The 19,542-nt window shown below is 51.3% G+C and overlaps 1 protein-coding gene across 1 annotated transcript in view; it reads right to left on the reverse strand.

Annotated features, from left to right (window-relative positions):
* Positions 1 to 19,542, reverse strand: part of LOC138448026 (cilia- and flagella-associated protein 337-like) — a 621,048-nt gene that overhangs the window by 52,110 nt on the left and 549,396 nt on the right. The window contains exon 15 of the mRNA XM_069604562.1: positions 18,953 to 19,098. Within this exon, the coding sequence (XP_069460663.1) occupies positions 18,953 to 19,098 (146 nt within the window). The remainder of the gene's footprint in view (positions 1 to 18,952; positions 19,099 to 19,542) is intronic.

The following is a 19,542-nucleotide window of genomic DNA, read 5'->3' on the forward strand; positions in this document are numbered from 1 at the left end:
AATTTATTGGACATTGGCAGTCGTGTGTGTAAAAAGCCAAAAACCACCCACAGGCACAATCCCTCCTGACATCCCATTTATCGCATATATTCACTTGCCATGACAATGGTTTTCGTTTTCGGCTTATAGGCAGCACTCCCAGTGCCATCTAATAGCCAAAACTAAAAATAGATGGTTCATCTACTCAACTCATGGGCACTTCTTTCCTTGCACTTGAAGATAATGAAGGGACCTTTCATCTAAGCTGCAATCATTCAGCACACGTGAGCTGACTGTTGCACACTGATGCCTGCAGCGGATGCATCAAACTGGTGAAGCACTATATGATCTTAGTGTCTTCCCTGACTCTAAAAAACTATGAAAATATTTGAAATCACTTGGAAATATGAGTAACAAAATAGATATCAGATATAGTGGCGGAAAATATCGACATAGTGTGAATGGGTATCCAAAAACTGTCTCTCTGGAAATTTATGAAGTGTACAGTCTAACAATGATTCAAAAGACCTTGGCCAAAGATAGTCAAGAAATGGAGTCAATGCTTATAAAGGGAGAGGCACTGAAAAGCGGGAGGTTACTTGGAACTCAAGGTGACAAACCATCGAATACAAAAAGACGTTTTCTAGTTATTATGGAGTGGTGTACACATCTTAAGTGTTTGCATTGAAAAAATTAAACATCTGGTTTAAATTGTCCTTCTTTAAAAGACAGTTTAATGCTGTCAAAGTAGCCAAGGAACTGAAAGTGAGCCGCTCTAGTTGCTCAGTGTTTCCGGCTCACCATTCCGAATAAGATAGTGCCTGCCCTATGCCTGTGGTAGACTCTAGGCCTCGCCCAGTGTTTCCCAGAGCAACATTCCGAATAAGATGGTGTGTGCCCTATGCCTGTGGTAGACTCTAGGCCTCGCCCAGTGTTTCCCAGATCAACATTCCGAATAAAATTATGTGTGCCCTATGCCCGTGGTAGACTCTAGGTGTTGCCCAGTGTTTCCCATATCAACATTCCGAATAAAATGGTGCCTGCCCTATGCCTGTGGTAGACTCTAGGCCTCGCCCAGTGTTTCCCAGATCAACATTCCGAATAAAATTATGTGTGCCCTATGCCCGTGGTAGACTCTAGGCCTCGCCCAGTGTTTCCCAGATCAACATTCCAAATAAAATTATGTGTGCCCTATGCCCGTGGTAGACTCTAGGTGTTGCCCAGGGTTTCCCATATCAACATTCCGAATAAGATGGTGTGTGCCCTATGCCTGTGGTAGACTCTAGGCCTCGCCCAGTGTTTCCCAGATCAACATTCCGAATAAAATTATGTGTGCCCTATGCCCGTGGTAGACTCTAGGTGTTGCCCAGTGTTTCCCATATCAACATTCCGAATAAAATGGTGCCTGCCCTATGCCTGTGGTAGACTCTAGGCCTCGCCCAGTGTTTCCCAGATCAACATTCCAAATAAGATGGTGTGTGCCCTATGCCTGTGGTAGACTCTAGGCCTCGCCCAGTGTTTCCCAGATCAACATTCCGAATAAGATAGTGCCTGCCCTATGCCTGTGGTAGACTCCAGGCATCGCCCAGTGTTTCCCAGAGCAACATTCCGAATAAGATAGTGCCTGCCCTATGCCTGTGGTAGACTCCAGGCCTCGCCCAGTGTTTCCCAGATCAACATTCCGAATAAGATGGTGCGTGCCCTATGCCTGTGGTAGACTCTAGGCCTCGCCCAGTGTTTCCCAGATCAACATTCCGAATAAGATAGTGCCTGCCCTATGCCTGTGGTAGACTCCAGGCCTCGCCCAGTGTTTCCCAGATCAACATTCCGAATAAGATAGTGCCTGCCCTATGCCTGTGGTAGACTCCAGGCCTCGCCCAGTGTTTCCCAGAGCAACATTCCGAATAAGATGGGGCCTGCCCTATGCCTGTGGTAGAATCTAGGCCTCGCCCAGTGTTTCATACCTCACCATTCTGAATAAAATGGTGCCTGCCCTATGCCCGTGGAAGACTCTAGGCGTTGCCCAGTGTTTCCCAGCTCACCACTCCCAATAAGATGGGGCCTGCCCTATGCCCGTGGTAGACTCTAGGCCTCGCCCAGTGTTTCTCATATCAACAATTCGAATAAAATGGTGCCTGCCCTATGCCCGTGGTAGACTCTAGGCCTCGCCCAGTGTTTCCCATATCAACATTCCGAATAAAATGATGCCGGCCCTATGCCTGTGGTAGACTCTAGGCCTCGCCCAGTGTTTCCCATATCAACATTCCGAATAAGATGGTGTGTGCCCTATGCCTGTGGTAGACTCTAGTCCTCGCCCAGTCTTTCCCATATCAACATTCCGAATAAGATGGTGCCTGCCCTATGCCTGTGGTAGACTCTAGGCCTCGCCCAGTCTTTCCCAGATCAACATTCTGAATAAAATGGTGTGTGCCCTATGCCTGTGGTAGACTCTAGGCCTCGCCCAGTGTTTCCCATATCAACATTCCGAATAAGATGGTGTGTGCCCTATGCCCGTGGAAGACTCTAAGCATTGCCCAGTGTTTCCCATATCAACATTCCGAATAAAATGGTGCCTGCCCTATGCCCGTGGTAGAATCTAGGCCTCGCCCAGTGTTTCCCAGATCAACATTCCGAATAAAATGATTTGTGCCCTATGCCCGTGGTAGACTCTAGGTGTTGCCCAGTGTTTCCCATATCAACATTCCGAATAAAATGGTGCCTGCCCTATACCCGTGGTAGAATCTAGGCCTCGCCCAGTGTTTCCCAGATCAACATTCTGAATAAAATGGTGCCTGCCCTATGCCCGTGGAAGACTCTAAGCATTGCCCAGAATTTCCCATCTCTCCATTCCAAATAAGATGGTGCCTTCCCTATGCCCATGGTAGACTCTAGGCGTTGCCCAGTGTTTCCCAGCTCACCACTCCAAATAAGATGGGGCCTGCCCTATGCCCGTGGTAGACTCTAGGCCTCGCCCAGTGTTTCTCATATCAACATTTTGAATAAAATGGTGCCTGCCCTATGCCTGTGGTAGACTCTAGGCCTCGCCCAGTGTTTCCCATATCAACATTCCGAATAAGATGGTGTGTGCCCTATGCCTGTGGTAGACTCTAGTCCTCGCCCAGTGTTTCCCATATCAACATTCCGAATAAGATGGTGTGTGCCCTATGCCTGTGGTAGACTCTAGGCCTCGCCCAGTCTTTCCCAGATCAACATTCCGAATAAAATGGTGCCTGACCTATGCCTGTGGTAGACTCTAGGCCTCGCCCAGTCTTTCCCAGATCAACATTCCGAATAAAATGGTGTGTGCCCTATGCCTGTGGTTGACTCTAGGCCTCGCCCGGTGTTTCCCATATTAACATTCCGAATAAGATGGTGTGTGCCCTATGCCTGTGGTAGACTCTAGGCCTCGCCCAGTGTTTCCCATATCAACATTCCGAATAAAATGGTGCCTGCCCTATGCCTGTGGTAGACTCTAGGCCTCGCCCAGTGTTTCCCACATCAACATTCCGAATAAGATGGTGTGTGCCCTAAGCCTCTCGTAGACTCTAGGCCTCGCCCAGTGTTTCCCATATCAACATTCCGAATAAAATGGTCCCTGCCCTATGCCTGTGGTAGACTCTAGGCCTCACCCAGTCTTTCCCAGATCAACATTCCGAATAAAATGGTGTGTGCCCTATGCCTGTGGTTGACTCTAGGCCTCGCCAAGTGTTTCCCATATCAACATTCCAAATAAGATGGTGTGTGCCCTATGCCTGTGGTAGACTCTAGTCCTCGCCCAGTGTTTCCCAGATCAACATTCCGAATAAGATAGTGCCTGCCCTATGCCTGTGGTAGACTCCAGGCCTCGCCCAGTGTTTCCCAGAGCAACATTCCGAATAAGATAGTGCCTGCCCTATGCCTGTGGTAGACTCTAGGCCTCGCCCAGTGTTTCCCAGATCAACATTCCGAATAAGATGGTGCGTGCCCTATGCCTGTGGTAGACTCTAGGCCTCGCCCAGTGTTTCCCAGATCAACATTCCGCATAAGATAGTGCCTGCCCTATGCCTGTGGTAGACTCCAGGCCTCGCCCAGTGTTTCCCAGAGCAACATTCCGAATAAGATGGGGCCTGCCCTATGCCCGTGGTAGAATCTAGGCCTTGCCCAGTGTTTCATAGCTCACCATTCAGAATAAAATGGTGCCTGCCCTATGCCCGTGGAAGACTCTAAGCATTGCCCAGAATTTCCCATCTCTCCATTCCAAATAAGATGGTGCCTTCCGTATGCCCATGGTAGACTCTAGGCGTTGCCCAGTGTTTCCCAGCTCACCACTCCAAATAAGATGGGGCCTGCCCTATGCCTGTGGTAGACTCTAGGCCTCGCCCAGTGTTTCTCATATCAACATTTCGAATAAAATGGTGCCTGCCCTATGCCCGTGGTAGACTCTAGGCCTCGCCCAGTGTTTCCCATATCAACATTCTGAATAAAATGATGCCTGCCCTATGCCTGTGGTAGACTCTAGGCCTCGCCCAGTGTTTCCCATATCAACATTCCGAATAAGATGGTGTGTGCCCTATGCCTGTGGTAGACTCTAGTCCTCGCCCAGTGTTTCCCATATCAACATTCCGAATAAGATGGTGCCTGCCCTATGCCTGTGGTAGACTCTAGGCCTCGCCCAGTCTTTCCCAGATCAACATTCCAAATAAAATGGTGTGTGCCCTATGCCTGTGGTAGACTCTAGGCCTCGCCCAGTGTTTCCCATATCAACATTCCGAATAAATGGTGTGTGCCCTATGCCCGTGGAAGACTCTAAGCATTGCCCAGTGTTTCCCATATCAACATTCCGAATAAAATGGTGCCTGCCCTATGCCCGTGGTAGAATCTAGGCCTCGCCCAGTGTTTCCCATATCAACATTCCGAATAAAATGATTTCTGCCCTATGCCCGTGGTAGACTCTAGGTGTTGCCCAGTGTTTCATAGCTCACCATTCTGAATAAAATGGTGCCTGCCCTATGCCCGTGGAAGACTCTAAGCATTGCCCAGAATTTCCCATCTCTCCATTCCAAATAAAATGGTGCCTTCCCTATGCCCATGGTAGACTCTAGGCGTTGCCCAGTGTTTCCCAGCTCACCACTCCAAATAAGATGGGGCCTGCCCTATGCCCGTGGTAGACTCTAGGCCTCGCCCAGTGTTTCTCATATCAACATTTCGAATAAAATGGTGCCTGCCCTATGCCTGTGGTAGACTCTAGGCCTCGCCCAGTGTTTCCCATATCAACATTCCGAATAAGATGGTGTGTGCCCTATGCCTGTGGTAGACTCTAGTCCTCGCCCAGTGTTTCCCATATCAACATTCCGAATAAGATGGTGTGTGCCCTATGCCTGTGGTAGACTCTAGGCCTTGCCCAGTCTTTCCCAGATCAACATTCCGAATAAAATGGTGCCTGCCCTATGCCTGTGGTAGACTTTAGGCCTCGCCCAGTCTTTCCCAGATCAACATTCCGAATAAAATGGTGTGTGCCCTATGCCTGTGGTTGACTCTAGGCCTCACCCAGTGTTTCCCATATCAACATTCCGAATAAGATGGTGTGTGCCCTATGCCTGTGGTAGACTCTAGGCCTCGCCCAGTGTTTCCCAGATCAACATTCCGAATAAAATCATGTGTGCCCTATGCCCCTGGTAGACTCTAGGTGTTGCCCAGTGTTTCACAGCTCACCGTTCTGAATAAAATGGTGCCTGCCCTATGCCCGTGGTAGACTCTAAGCATTGCCCAGAGTTTCCCATCTCTCCATGCCAAATAAGATGGTGCCTTCCCTATGCCCGTGGTAGACTCTAGGCGTTGCCCAGTGTTTCCCAGCTCACCACTCCAAATAAGATGGGGCCTGCCCAATGCCTGTGGTAGACTCTAGGCCTCGCCCAGTGTTTCTCATATCAACATTCCGAATAGAATGGTGCCTTCCCTATGCCCGTGGTAGACTCTAGGCCTCGCCCAGTGTTTCCCATATCAACATTCCGAATAAGATGGTGCCTGCCCTATGCCCGTGGTAGACTCTAGGCCTCGCCCAGTGTTTCCCATATCAACATTCCGAATAAAATGGTGCCTGCCCTATGCCTGTGGTAGACTCTAGGCCTCGCCCAGTCTTTCCCAGATCAACATTCCGAATAAGATGGTGTGTGCCCTATGCCTGAGGTAGACTCTAGGCCTCTCCCAGTGTTTCCCATATCAACATTCCGAATAAAATGGTGCCTGCCCTATGCCTGTGGTAGACTCCAGGCCTCGCCCAGTGTTTCCCAGATCAACATTCTGAATAAAATCATGTGTGCCCTATGCCCGTGGTAGACTCTAGGTGTTGCCCAGTGTATCACAGCTCACCATTCCGAATAAGATGGTGCCTGCCCTATGCCCGTGGTAGACTCTAAGCATTGCCCAGAGTTTCCCATCTCTCCATTCCAAATAAGATGGTGGCTTCCCTATGCCCGTGGTAGACTCTAGGCGTTGCCCAGTGTTTCCCAGCTCACCACTCCAAATAAGATGGGGCCTGCCCAATGCCCATGGTAGACTCTAGGCCTCGCCCAGTGTTTCCCATATCAACATTCCGAATAAAATGGTGCCTGCCCTATGCCTGTGGTAGACTCTAGGCCTCGCCCAGTGTTTCCCATATCAACATTCCGAATAAGATGGTGTATGCCCTATGCCTGTGGTAGACTCTAGGCCTCGCCCAGTGTTTCCCATATCAACATTCCGAATAAAATGGTGCCTGCCCTATGCCTGTGGTAGACTCTAGGCCTCACCCAGTCTTTCCCAGATCAACATTCCGAATAAAATGGTGTGTGCCCTATGCCTGTGGTAGACGCTAGGCCTCGCCCAGTGTTTCCCAGATCAACATTTCGAATAAAATCATGTGTGCCCTATGCCCGTGGTAGACTATAGGTGTTGCCCAGTGTTTCACAGCTCACCGTTCTAAATAAAATGGTGCCTGCCCTATGCCCGTGGTAGACTCTAAGCATTGCCCAGAGTTTCCCATCTCTCCATTCCAAATAAGATGGTGCCTTCCCTATGCCCGTGGTAGACTCTAGGCGTTGCCCAGTGTTTCCCAGCTCACCACTCCAAATAAGATGGGGCCTGCCCAATGCCCGTGGTAGACTCTAGGCCTCGCCCAGTGTTTCTCATATCAACATTCCGAATAGAATGGTGCCTTCCCTATGCCCGTGGTAGACTCTAGGCCTCGCCCAGTGTTTACCATATCAACATTCCGAATAAGATGGTGCCTGCCCTATGCCCGTGGTAGACTCTAGGCCTCGCCCAGTGTTTCCCATATCAACATTCCGAATAAAATGGTGCCTGCCCTATGCCTGTGGTGGACTCTAGGCCTCGCCCAGTCTTTCCCAGATCAACATTCCGAATAAGATGGTGTGTGCCCTATGCCTGTGGTAGACTCTAGGCCTCTCCCAGTGTTTCCCATATCAACATTCCGAATAAAATGGTGCCTGCCCTATGCCTGTGGTAGACTCCAGGCCTCGCCCAGTGTTTCCCAGATCAACATTCTGAATAAAATCATGTGTGCCCTATGCCCGTGGTAGACTCTAGGTGTTGCCCAGTGTATCACAGCTCACCATTCCGAATAAGATGGTGCCTGCCCTATGCCCGTGGTAGACTCTAAGCATTGCCCAGAGTTTCCCATCTCTCCATTCCAAATAAGATGGTGGCTTCCCTATGCCCGTGGTAGACTCTAGGCGTTGCCCAGTGTTTTCCAGCTCACCACTCCAAATAAGATGGGGCCTGCCCTATGCCCGTGGTAGATTCTAGGGGCCTCATTACGACTGAGGCGGAACGGGTTATCGGGCTCCGCAAAAGGAGGCAGACCCGTTAAACCCATTCCGCCTCATTACAAGCTCTCCTCGCGGGCCCCGGTGAGTAACGCCTGGTCAAACGAGGCGTCCTTACCGGGTCCCGCGAGGGTAAGAGGAAGCAAACAACGGGCCACTCGTAATTGGCCCGTTGTTTGCACCCTCTCCCATTCCCATTGAGCTCTATCGGGGTTCAGATGGGAATGGGGAAGGTCCGGGCCCGGTTCCCTGGAGGGAGGAATTACCGGGCCCTCCGAACTCAGAATGGCCCGGTAATTCCCCATTCTGGGAACCCGGACCCGATTTCGGCGGCAGCCATGCCGCCAATAGTGGCATGGCTACCGCCGAAGTTGTAATGAGGCCCACGGTGTTGCCCAGTGTTTCACAGCTCACCATTCTGAATAAGATGGTGCCTGCCCTATGCCCGTGGTAGACTCTAGGCCTTGCCCAGTGTTTCCCAGATCAACATTCCGAATAAATTAGTGTGTGCCCTATGTCCATGGTAGACTTTTGGCGTTGCCCAGTGTTTCCCAGCTCACTATGCCGAATAAGATGGCACCTGCCGTATGCCTGTTGTAGACTCTAGGCGTTGCCTAGTGTTTCCCAGCTCACCAATCCGAATAAGATGGTGCCTACCCTATGCCTGTGGTAGACCCTAGGCGTTACCCAGTGTTTCCCAGATCAACACTCCGAATAAAATGGTGTGTGCCCTATTCCCATGGTAGACTTTTGGCGTTGCCCAGTGTTTCCCAGCTCACTATGCCAAATAAGATGGTGCCTTCCCTATGCCCATGGTAGACTCTAGGCGTTGCCCAGTGTTTCCCAGCTCACCACTCCAAATAAGATGGGGCCTGCCCTATGCCCGTGGTAGACTCTAGGCCTCGCCCAGTGTTTCTCATATCAACATTTTGAATAAAATGGTGCCTGCCCTATGCCTGTGGTAGACTCTAGGCCTTGCCCAGTGTTTCCCATATCAACATTCCGAATAAGATGGTGTGTGCCCTATGCCTGTGGTAGACTCTAGTCCTCGCCCAGTGTTTCCCATATCAACATTCCGAATAAGATGGTGTGTGCCCTATGCCTGTGGTAGACTCTAGGCCTCGCCCAGTCTTTCCCAGATCAACATTCCGAATAAAATGGTGCCTGACCTATGCCTGTGGTAGACTCTAGGCCTCGCCCAGTCTTTCCCAGATCAACATTCCGAATAAGATGGTGTGTGCCCTAAGCCTCTCGTAGACTCTAGGCCTCGCCCAGTGTTTCCCATATCAACATTCCGAATAAAATGGTCCCTGCCCTATGCCTGTGGTAGACTCTAGGCCTCACCCAGTCTTTCCCAGATCAACATTCCGAATAAAATGGTGTGTGCCCTATGCCTGTGGTTGACTCTAGGCCTCGCCAAGTGTTTCCCATATCAACATTCCAAATAAGATGGTGTGTGCCCTATGCCTGTGGTAGACTCTAGTCCTCGCCCAGTGTTTCCCAGATCAACATTCCGAATAAGATAGTGCCTGCCCTATGCCTGTGGTAGACTCCAGGCCTCGCCCAGTGTTTCCCAGAGCAACATTCCGAATAAGATAGTGCCTGACCTATGCCTGTGGTAGACTCTAGGCCTCGCCCAGTGTTTCCCAGATCAACATTCCGAATAAGATGGTGCGTGCCCTATGCCTGTGGTAGACTCTAGGCCTCGCCCAGTGTTTCCCAGATCAACATTCCGCATAAGATAGTGCCTGCCCTATGCCTGTGGTAGACTCCAGGCCTCGCCCAGTGTTTCCCAGAGCAACATTCCGAATAAGATGGGGCCTGCCCTATGCCCGTGGTAGAATCTAGGCCTTGCCCAGTGTTTCATAGCTCACCATTCTGAATAAAATGGTGCCTGCCCTATGCCCGTGGAAGACTCTAAGCATTGCCCAGAATTTCCCATCTCTCCATTCCAAATAAGATGGTGCCTTCCGTATGCCCATGGTAGACTCTAGGCGTTGCCCAGTGTTTCCCAGCTCACCACTCCAAATAAGATGGGGCCTGCCCTATGCCCGTGGTAGACTCTAGGCCTCGCCCAGTGTTTCTCATATCAACATTTCGAATAAAATGGTGCCTGCCCTATGCCCGTGGTAGACTCTAGGCCTCGCCCAGTGTTTCCCATATCAACATTCTGAATAAAATGATGCCTGCCCTATGCCTGTGGTAGACTCTAGGCCTCGCCCAGTGTTTCCCATATCAACATTCCGAATAAGATGGTGTGTGCCCTATGCCTGTGGTAGACTCTAGTCCTCGCCCAGTGTTTCCCATATCAACATTCCGAATAAGATGGTGCCTGCCCTATGCCTGTGGTAGACTCTAGGCCTCGCCCAGTCTTTCCCAGATCAACATTCCAAATAAAATGGTGTGTGCCCTATGCCTGTGGTAGACTCTAGGCCTCGCCCAGTGTTTCCCATATCAACATTCCGAATAAATGGTGTGTGCCCTATGCCCGTGGAAGACTCTAAGCATTGCCCAGTGTTTCCCATATCAACATTCCGAATAAAATGGTGCCTGCCCTATGCCCGTGGTAGAATCTAGGCCTCGCCCAGTGTTTCCCATATCAACATTCCGAATAAAATGATTTCTGCCCTATGCCCGTGGTAGACTCTAGGTGTTGCCCAGTGTTTCATAGCTCACCATTCTGAATAAAATGGTGCCTGCCCTATGCCCGTGGAAGACTCTAAGCATTGCCCAGAATTTCCCATCTCTCCATTCCAAATAAAATGGTGCCTTCCCTATGCCCATGGTAGACTCTAGGCGTTGCCCAGTGTTTCCCAGCTCACCACTCCAAATAAGATGGGGCCTGCCCTATGCCCGTGGTAGACTCTAGGCCTCGCCCAGTGTTTCTCATATCAACATTTCGAATAAAATGGTGCCTGCCCTATGCCTGTGGTAGACTCTAGGCCTCGCCCAGTGTTTCCCATATCAACATTCCGAATAAGATGGTGTGTGCCCTATGCCTGTGGTAGACTCTAGTCCTCGCCCAGTGTTTCCCATATCAACATTCCGAATAAGATGGTGTGTGCCCTATGCCTGTGGTAGACTCTAGGCCTTGCCCAGTCTTTCCCAGATCAACATTCCGAATAAAATGGTGCCTGCCCTATGCCTGTGGTAGACTTTAGGCCTCGCCCAGTCTTTCCCAGATCAACATTCCGAATAAAATGGTGTGTGCCCTATGCCTGTGGTTGACTCTAGGCCTCACCCAGTGTTTCCCATATCAACATTCCGAATAAGATGGTGTGTGCCCTATGCCTGTGGTAGACTCTAGGCCTCGCCCAGTGTTTCCCAGATCAACATTCCGAATAAAATCATGTGTGCCCTATGCCCGTGGTAGACTCTAGGTGTTGCCCAGTGTTTCACAGCTCACCGTTCTGAATAAAATGGTGCCTGCCCTATGCCTGTGGTAGACTCTAAGCATTGCCCAGAGTTTCCCATCTCTCCATGCCAAATAAGATGGTGCCTTCCCTATGCCCGTGGTAGACTCTAGGCGTTGCCCAGTGTTTCCCAGCTCACAACTCCAAATAAGATGGGGCCTGCCCAATGCCTGTGGTAGACTCTAGGCCTCGCCCAGTGTTTCTCATATCAACATTCCGAATAGAATGGTGCCTTCCCTATGCCCGTGGTAGACTCTAGGCCTCGCCCAGTGTTTCCCATATCAACATTCCGAATAAGATGGTGCCTGCCCTATGCCCGTGGTAGACTCTAGGCCTCGCCCAGTGTTTCCCATATCAACATTCCGAATAAAATGGTGCCTGCCCTATGCCTGTGGTAGACTCTAGGCCTCGCCCAGTCTTTCCCAGATCAACATTCCGAATAAGATGGTGTGTGCCCTATGCCTGAGGTAGACTCTAGGCCTCTCCCAGTGTTTCCCATATCAACATTCCGAATAAAATGGTGCCTGCCCTATGCCTGTGGTAGACTCCAGGCCTCGCCCAGTGTTTCCCAGATCAACATTCTGAATAAAATCATGTGTGCCCTATGCCCGTGGTAGACTCTAGGTGTTGCCCAGTGTATCACAGCTCACCATTCCGAATAAGATGGTGCCTGCCCTATGCCCGTGGTAGACTCTAAGCATTGCCCAGAGTTTCCCATCTCTCCATTCCAAATAAGATGGTGGCTTCCCTATGCCCGTGGTAGACTCTAGGCGTTGCCCAGTGTTTCCCAGCTCACCACTCCAAATAAGATGGGGCCTGCCCAATGCCCATGGTAGACTCTAGGCCTCGCCCAGTGTTTCCCATATCAACATTCCGAATAAAATGGTGCCTGCCCTATGCCTGTGGTAGACTCTAGGCCTCGCCCAGTGTTTCCCATATCAACATTCCGAATAAGATGGTGTATGCCCTATGCCTGTGGTAGACTCTAGGCCTCGCCCAGTGTTTCCCATATCAACATTCCGAATAAAATGGTGCCTGCCCTATGCCTGTGGTAGACTCTAGGCCTCACCCAGTCTTTCCCAGATCAACATTCCGAATAAAATGGTGTGTGCCCTATGCCTGTGGTAGACTCTAGGCCTCGCCCAGTGTTTCCCAGATCAACATTTCGAATAAAATCATGTGTGCCCTATGCCCGTGGTAGACTCTAGGTGTTGCCCAGTGTTTCACAGCTCACCGTTCTGAATAAAATGGTGCCTGTCCTATGCCCGTGGTAGACTCTAAGCATTGCCCAGAGTTTCCCATCTCTCCATTCCAAATAAGATGGTGCCTTCCCTATGCCCGTGGTAGACTCTAGGCGTTGCCCAGTGTTTCCCAGCTCACCACTCCAAATAAGATGGGGCCTGCCCAATGCCCGTGGTAGACTCTAGGCCTCGCCCAGTGTTTCTCATATCAACATTCCGAATAGAATGGTGCCTTCCCTATGCCCGTGGTAGACTCTAGGCCTCGCCCAGTGTTTCCCATATCAACATTCCGAATAAGATGGTGCCTGCCCTATGCCCGTGGTAGACTCTAGGCCTCGCCCAGTGTTTCCCATATCAACATTCCGAATAAAATGGTGCCTGCCCTATGCCTGTGGTGGACTCTAGGCCTCGCCCAGTCTTTCCCAGATCAACATTCCGAATAAGATGGTGTGTGCCCTATGCCTGTGGTAGACTCTAGGCCTCTCCCAGTGTTTCCCATATCAACATTCCGAATAAAATGGTGCCTGCCCTATGCCTGTGGTAGACTCCAGGCCTCGCCCAGTGTTTCCCAGATCAACATTCTGAATAAAATCATGTGTGCCCTATGCCCGTGGTAGACTCTAGGTGTTGCCCAGTGTATCACAGCTCACCATTCCGAATAAGATGGTGCCTGCCCTATGCCCGTGGTAGACTCTAAGCATTGCCCAGAGTTTCCCATCTCTCCATTCCAAATAAGATGTGGCTTCCCTATGCCCGTGGTAGACTCTAGGCGTTGCCCAGTGTTTTCCAGCTCACCACTCCAAATAAGATGGGGCCTGCCCTATGCCCGTGGTAGATTCTAGGGGCCTCATTACGACTGAGGCGGAACGGGTTATCGGGCTCCGCAAAAGGAGGCAGACCCGTTAAACCCATTCCGCCTCATTACAAGCTCTCCTCGCGGGCCCCGGTGAGTAACGCCTGGTCAAACCAGGCGTCCTTACCGGGTCCCGCGAGGGGAAGAGGAAGCAAACAACGGGCCACTCTTAATTGGCCCGTTGTTTGCACCCTCTCCCATTCCCATTGAGCTCTATCGGGGTTCAGATGGGAATGGGGAAGGTCCGGGCCCGGTTCCCTGGAGGGAGGAATTACCGGGCCCTCCGAACTCAGAATGGCCCGGTAATTCCCCATTCTGGGAACCCGGACCCGATTTCGGCGGCAGCCATGCCGCCAATAGTGGCATGGCTACCGCCGAAGTTGTAATGAGGCCCACGGTGTTGCCCAGTGTTTCACAGCTCACCATTCTGAATAAGATGGTGCCTGCCCTATGCCCGTGGTAGACTCTAGGCCTTGCCCAGTGTTTCCCAGATCAACATTCCGAATAAATTAGTGTGTGCCCTATGTCCATGGTAGACTTTTGGCGTTGCCCAGTGTTTCCCAGCTCACTATGCCGAATAAGATGGCACCTGCCGTATGCCTGTTGTAGACTCTAGGCGTTGCCTAGTGTTTCCCAGCTCACCAATCCGAATAAGATGGTGCCTACCCTATGCCTGTGGTAGACCCTAGGCGTTACCCAGTGTTTCCCAGATCAACACTCCGAATAAAATGGTGTGTGCCCTATTCCCATGGTAGACTTTTGGCGTTGCCCAGTGTTTCCCAGCTCACTATGCCAAATAAGATGGCAGCTGCCCTATGCCTGTTGTAGACTCTAGGCGTTGCCCAGTGTTTCCCAGCTCACCAATCCAAATAAGATGGTGCCTGCCCTATGCCTGTGGTAGACTCTAGGCGTTGCCCAGTGTTTCCCAGCTCACCACTCCGAATAAGATGGCACCTGCCCTATGCCCGTGGTAGACTCTAGGCCTTGCCCAGTGTTTCCCAGATCAACATTCCGAATAAATTGGTGTGTGCCTATGTCCATGGTAGACGTTTGGCGTTGCCCAGTGTTTCCCAGCTCTCCACTCTGAATACGATGGCGCCTGCCCTATGTCCGTGGTAGACTCTAAGCATTGCTCAGAGTTTCCCAGCTCTCCATTCCGAATAAGATGGTGCCTGCCCTATGCCCGTGGTAGACTCTAGGCGTTGCCCAGTGTTTCCCAGCTCACCACTCCGAATAAAATGGTGCCTGCCCTATGCCCGTGGTAGACTCTAGGCGTTGCCCAGTGTTTCCCAGCTCACCACTCCGAATAAGATGGCACCTGCCCTATGCCTGTGGTAGACTCTAGGTGTTGCCCACTGTTTCACAGCTATCCATTCCGAATAAGATGGTGCCTGCCCTATGCCCGTGGTAGACTCTAGGCCTCTCCCAGTGTTTCCCATATCAACATTCCGAATAAAATGGTGCCTGCCCTATGCCTGTGGTAGACTCCAGGCCTCGCCCAGTGTTTCCCAGATCAACATTCTGAATAAAATCATGTGTGCCCTATGCCCGTGGTAGACTCTAGGTGTTGCCCAGTGTTTCACAGCTCACCATTCCGAATAAGATGGTGCCTGCCCTATGCCCGTGGTAGACTCTAAGCATTGCCCAGAGTTTCCCATCTCTCCATTCCAAATAAGATGGTGGCTTCCCTATGCCCGTGGTAGACTCTAGGCGTTGCCCAGTGTTTCCCAGCTCACCACTCCAAATAAGATGGGGCCATCCCTATGCCCGTGGTAGATTCTAGGGGCCTCATTACGACTGAGGCGGAACGGGTTATCGGGCTCCGCAAAAGGAGGCAGACCCGTTAAACCCATTCCGCCTCATTACAAGCTCTCCTCGCGGGCCCCGGTGAGTAACGCCTGGTCAAACCAGGCGTCCTTACCGGGTCCCGCGAGGGGAAGAGGAAGCAAACAAAGGGCCACTCGTAATTGGCCCGTTGTTTGCACCCTCTCCCATTCCCATTGAGCTCTATCGGGGTTCAGATGGGAATGGGGAAGGTCCGGGCCCGGTTCCCTGGAGGGAGGAATTACCGGGCCCTCCGAACTCAGAATGGCCCGGTAATTCCCCATTCTGGGAACCCGGACCCGATTTCGGCGGCAGCCATGCCGCCAATAGTGGCATGGCTACCGCCGAAGTTGTAATGAGGCCCAAGGTGTTGCCCAGTGTTTCACAGCTCACCATTCCGAATAAGATGGTGCCTGCCCTATGCCCGTGGTAGACTCTAGGCCTTGCCCAGTGTTTCCCAGATCAACATTCCGAATAAATTGGTGTGTGCCCTATGTCCATGGTAGACTTTTGGCGTTGCCCATGTTTCCCAGCTCACTATGCCGAATAAGATGGCACCTGCCGTATGCCTGTTGTAGACTCTAGGCGTTGCCCAGTTTTTCCCAGCTCACCAATCCGAATAAGATGGTGCCTGCCCTATGCCTGTGGTAGACCCTAGGCGTTACCCAGTGTTTCCCAGATCAACACTCCGAATAAAATGGTGTGTGCCCTATTCCCATAGTAGACTTTTGGCGTTGCCCAGTGTTTCCCAGCTCACTATGCCAAATAAGATGGCACCTGCCCTATGCCTGTTGTAGACTCTAGGCGTTGCCCAGTGTTTCCCAGCTCACCAATCTGAATAAGATGGTGCCTGCCCTATGCCTGTGGTAGACTCTAGGCGTTGCCCAGTGTTTCCCAGCTCACCACTCCGAATAAGATGGCACCTGCCCTATGCCCGTGGTGGACTCTAGGCCTTGCCCAGTGTTTCCCAGATCAACATTCCGAATAAATTGGTGTGTGCCCTATGTCCATGGTAGACGTTTGGCGTTGCCCAGTGTTTCCAAGCTCTCCACTCTGAATAAGATGGTGCCTGCCCTATGTCCGTGGTAGACTCTAAGCATTGCTCAGAGTTTCCCAGCTCTCCATTCCGAATAAGATGGTGCCTGCCCTATGCCCGTGGTAGACTCTAGGCGTTGCCCAGTGTTTCTCAGCTCACCACTCCGAATAAAATAGTGCCTGCCCTATGCCCGTGGTAGACTCTAGGCGTTGCCCAGTGTTTCCCAGCTCAACACTCCGAATAAGATGGCACCTGCCCTATGCCTGTGGTAGACTCTAGGTGTTGCCCTCTGTTTCACAGCTAACCATTCCGAATAAGATGGTGCCTGCCCTATGCCCGTGGTAGACTCTAGGCCTCTCCCAGTGTTTCCCATATCAACATTCCGAATAAAATGGTGCCTGTGGTAGACTCCAGGCCTCGCCCAGTGTTTCCCAGATCAACATTCTGAATAAAATCATGTGTGCCCTATGCCCGTGGTAGACTCTAGGTGTTGCCCAGTGTTTCACAGCTCACCACTCCGAATAAGATGGTGCCTGCCCTATGCCCGTGGTAGACTCTAAGCATTGCCCAGAGTTTCCCATCTCTCCATTCCAAATAAGATGGTGGCTTCCCTATGCCCGTGGTAGACTCTAGGCGTTGCCCAGTGTTTCCCAGCTCACCACTCCAAATAAGATGGGGCCTGCCCTATGCCCGTGGTAGATTCTAGGGGCCTCATTACGACTGCGGCAGAACAGGTTATCGGGCTCCGCAAAAGGAGGCAGACCCGTTAAACCCATTCCGCCTCATTACAAGCTCTCCTCGCGGGCCCTGGTAAGTAACGCCTGGTCAAACCAGGCGTCCTTACCGGGTCCCGCGAGGGGAAGAGGGAGCAAACAACGGGCCACTCGTAATTGGCCCGTTGTTTGCACCCTCTCCCATTCCCATTGAGCTCTATCAGGGTTCAGATGGGAATGGGGAAGGTCCGGGCCCGGTTCCCTGGAGGGAGGAATTACCGGGCCCTCCGAACTCAGAATGGCCTGGTAATTCCCCATTCTGGGAACCCGGACCCGATTTCGGCGGCAGCCATGCCGCCAATAGTGGCATGGCTACCGCCGAAGTTGTAATGAGGCCCAAGGTGTTGCCCAGTGTTTCACAGCTCACCATTCCGAATAAGATGGTGCCTGCCCTATGCCCGTGGTAGACTCTAGGCCTTGCCCAGTGTTTCCCAGATCAACATTCCGAATAAATTGGTGTGTGCCCTATGTCCATGGTAGACTTTTGGCGTTGCCCAGTGTTTCCCAGCTCACTATGCCGAATAAGATGGCACCTGCCGTATGCCTGTTGTAGAATCTAGGCGTTGCCCAGTGTTTCCCAGCTCACCAATCCGAATAAGATGGTGCCTGCCCTATGCCTGTGGTAGACCCTAGGCGTTACCCAGTATTTCCCAGATCAACACTCCGAATAAAATGGTGTGTGCCCTATTCCCATGGTAGACTTTTGGTGTTGCCCAGTGTTTCCCAGCTCACCAATCCGAATAAGATGGTGCCTGCCCTATGCCTGTGGTAGACTCTAGGCGTTGCCCAGTGTTTCCCAGCTCACCACTCCGAATAAGATGGCACCTGCCCTATGCCCGTGGTAGACTCTAGGCCTTGCCCAGTGTTTCCCAGATCAACATTCCGAATAAATTGGTGTGTGCCCTATGTCCATGGTAGATGTTTGGCGTTGCCCAGTGTTTCCCAGCTCTCCACTCTGAATAAGATGGTGCCTGCCCTATGTGCGTGGTAGACTCTAAGCATTGCTCAGAGTTTCCCAGCTCTCCATTCCGAATAAGATGGTGCCTGCCCTATGCCCGTGGTAGACTCTAGGTGTTGCCCAGTGTTTCCCAGCTCACCACTCCGAATAAAATGGTGCCTGCCCTATGCCCGTGGTAGACTCTAGGCATTGCCCAGTGTTTCCCAGCTCACCACTCCGAATAAGATGGCACCTGCCCTATGCCTGTGGTAGACTCTAGGTGTTGCCCACTGTTTCACAGCAAACCATTCCGAATAAGATGGTGCCTGCCCTATGCCCGTGGTAGACTCTAGGCCTTGCCCAGTGTTTCCCAGATCAACATTCCGAAGAAATTGGTGTGTGCCCTATGTCCATGGTAGACGTTTGGCGTTGCCCAGTGTTTCCCAGCTCTCCACTCTGAATAAGATGGTGCCTGCTCTATGCCCGTGGTAGACTCTAAGCATTGCTCAGAGTTTCCCAGCTCTCCATTCCGAATAAGATGGTGCCTGCCCTATGCCCGTGGTAGACTCTAGGCGTTGCCCAGTGTTTCCCAGCTCACCACTCCGAATAAAATGGTGCCTGCCCTATGCCCGTGGCAGACTCTAGGCGTTGCCCAATGTTTCCCAGTTCACCATTCCGAATAAGATGGTGCCTGCCCTATGCCCGTGGTAGACTCTAGGCGTTGCCCAATGTTTCCCAGTTCACCATTCCGAATAAAATGGTGCCTGCCCTATGCCCGTGGTAGACTCTAGGCGTTGCCCAATGTTTCCCAGTTCACCATTCCGAATAAAATTGTGCCTGCCCTATGCCCGTGATAGACTCTAGGCGTTGCCCAATGTTTCCCAGTTCATCACTCTGAATAAGATGGTGCCTGCCCTATGCCTGTGGAAGAAGACTCTAAGCGTTGCCCAGAGTTTCCCAGCTCATCATTCCGGATAAGATGGTGCCTGCCCTATGCTTGAGTGCCAGAGCAGATGTTATCATGAAGATAGGAGAGTGCTGGCAGGGGTATAGCTGGATACAGTGATTACTTCTTCAGTACTGCTGTGCGCTACCTGTTCTGCAGGATGTAATCCAAAGCTTGAAATGTCCCAAATCCGGATCCATCCTCCAGTATCTCCCGAAACCAGGATGGTGTTGTCTGAATTGGCTGAAAGCCCAAAAATTGATTCATCGTCCTCTTGTGGAGCGTAGAAGTGCCCTGAAAGAAAAGGGAATACCAGATAGTTAATAATGGAACAGTGAGGTCCTTTGAATGTCTGGGAGACATTGTCCAGGCATCTTCAGAATCACCATCATCACATTATTAGTATAGGGCCATCACCAATCTAAAGGACTTTTTTAAAGTATTGGTTGCCGAGGATCAACCTTCACTCTTTTCTGAGGATGATAAGCTGCACGTGTTTTGCCTGCATTGGCTGCCTGCATCTTACTTGGTTCTTTCATCAGCTCTTTCCTCTTTTCTACTAACATCGATAGTTCAGAGGTACAAATAGTTGACTTTTTTTTAACCTACACATGGCCATAAGAGCCACTATTACTTTTAGGATACAGTTCTAAAATTCAGGAAAAAAGTTCAAGTCATCATTTTGGTTGCTTAATCAAGATTAGCAACTGCGAGAATAGCGCCAGCTAATCAGGAGGC

Source organism: Ambystoma mexicanum, chromosome 3q, assembly GCF_040938575.1.
Source record: "Ambystoma mexicanum isolate Mex_15411 chromosome 3q, UKY_AmexF1_1, whole genome shotgun sequence".
NCBI classification, from domain to species: domain Eukaryota; kingdom Metazoa; phylum Chordata; class Amphibia; order Caudata; family Ambystomatidae; genus Ambystoma; species Ambystoma mexicanum.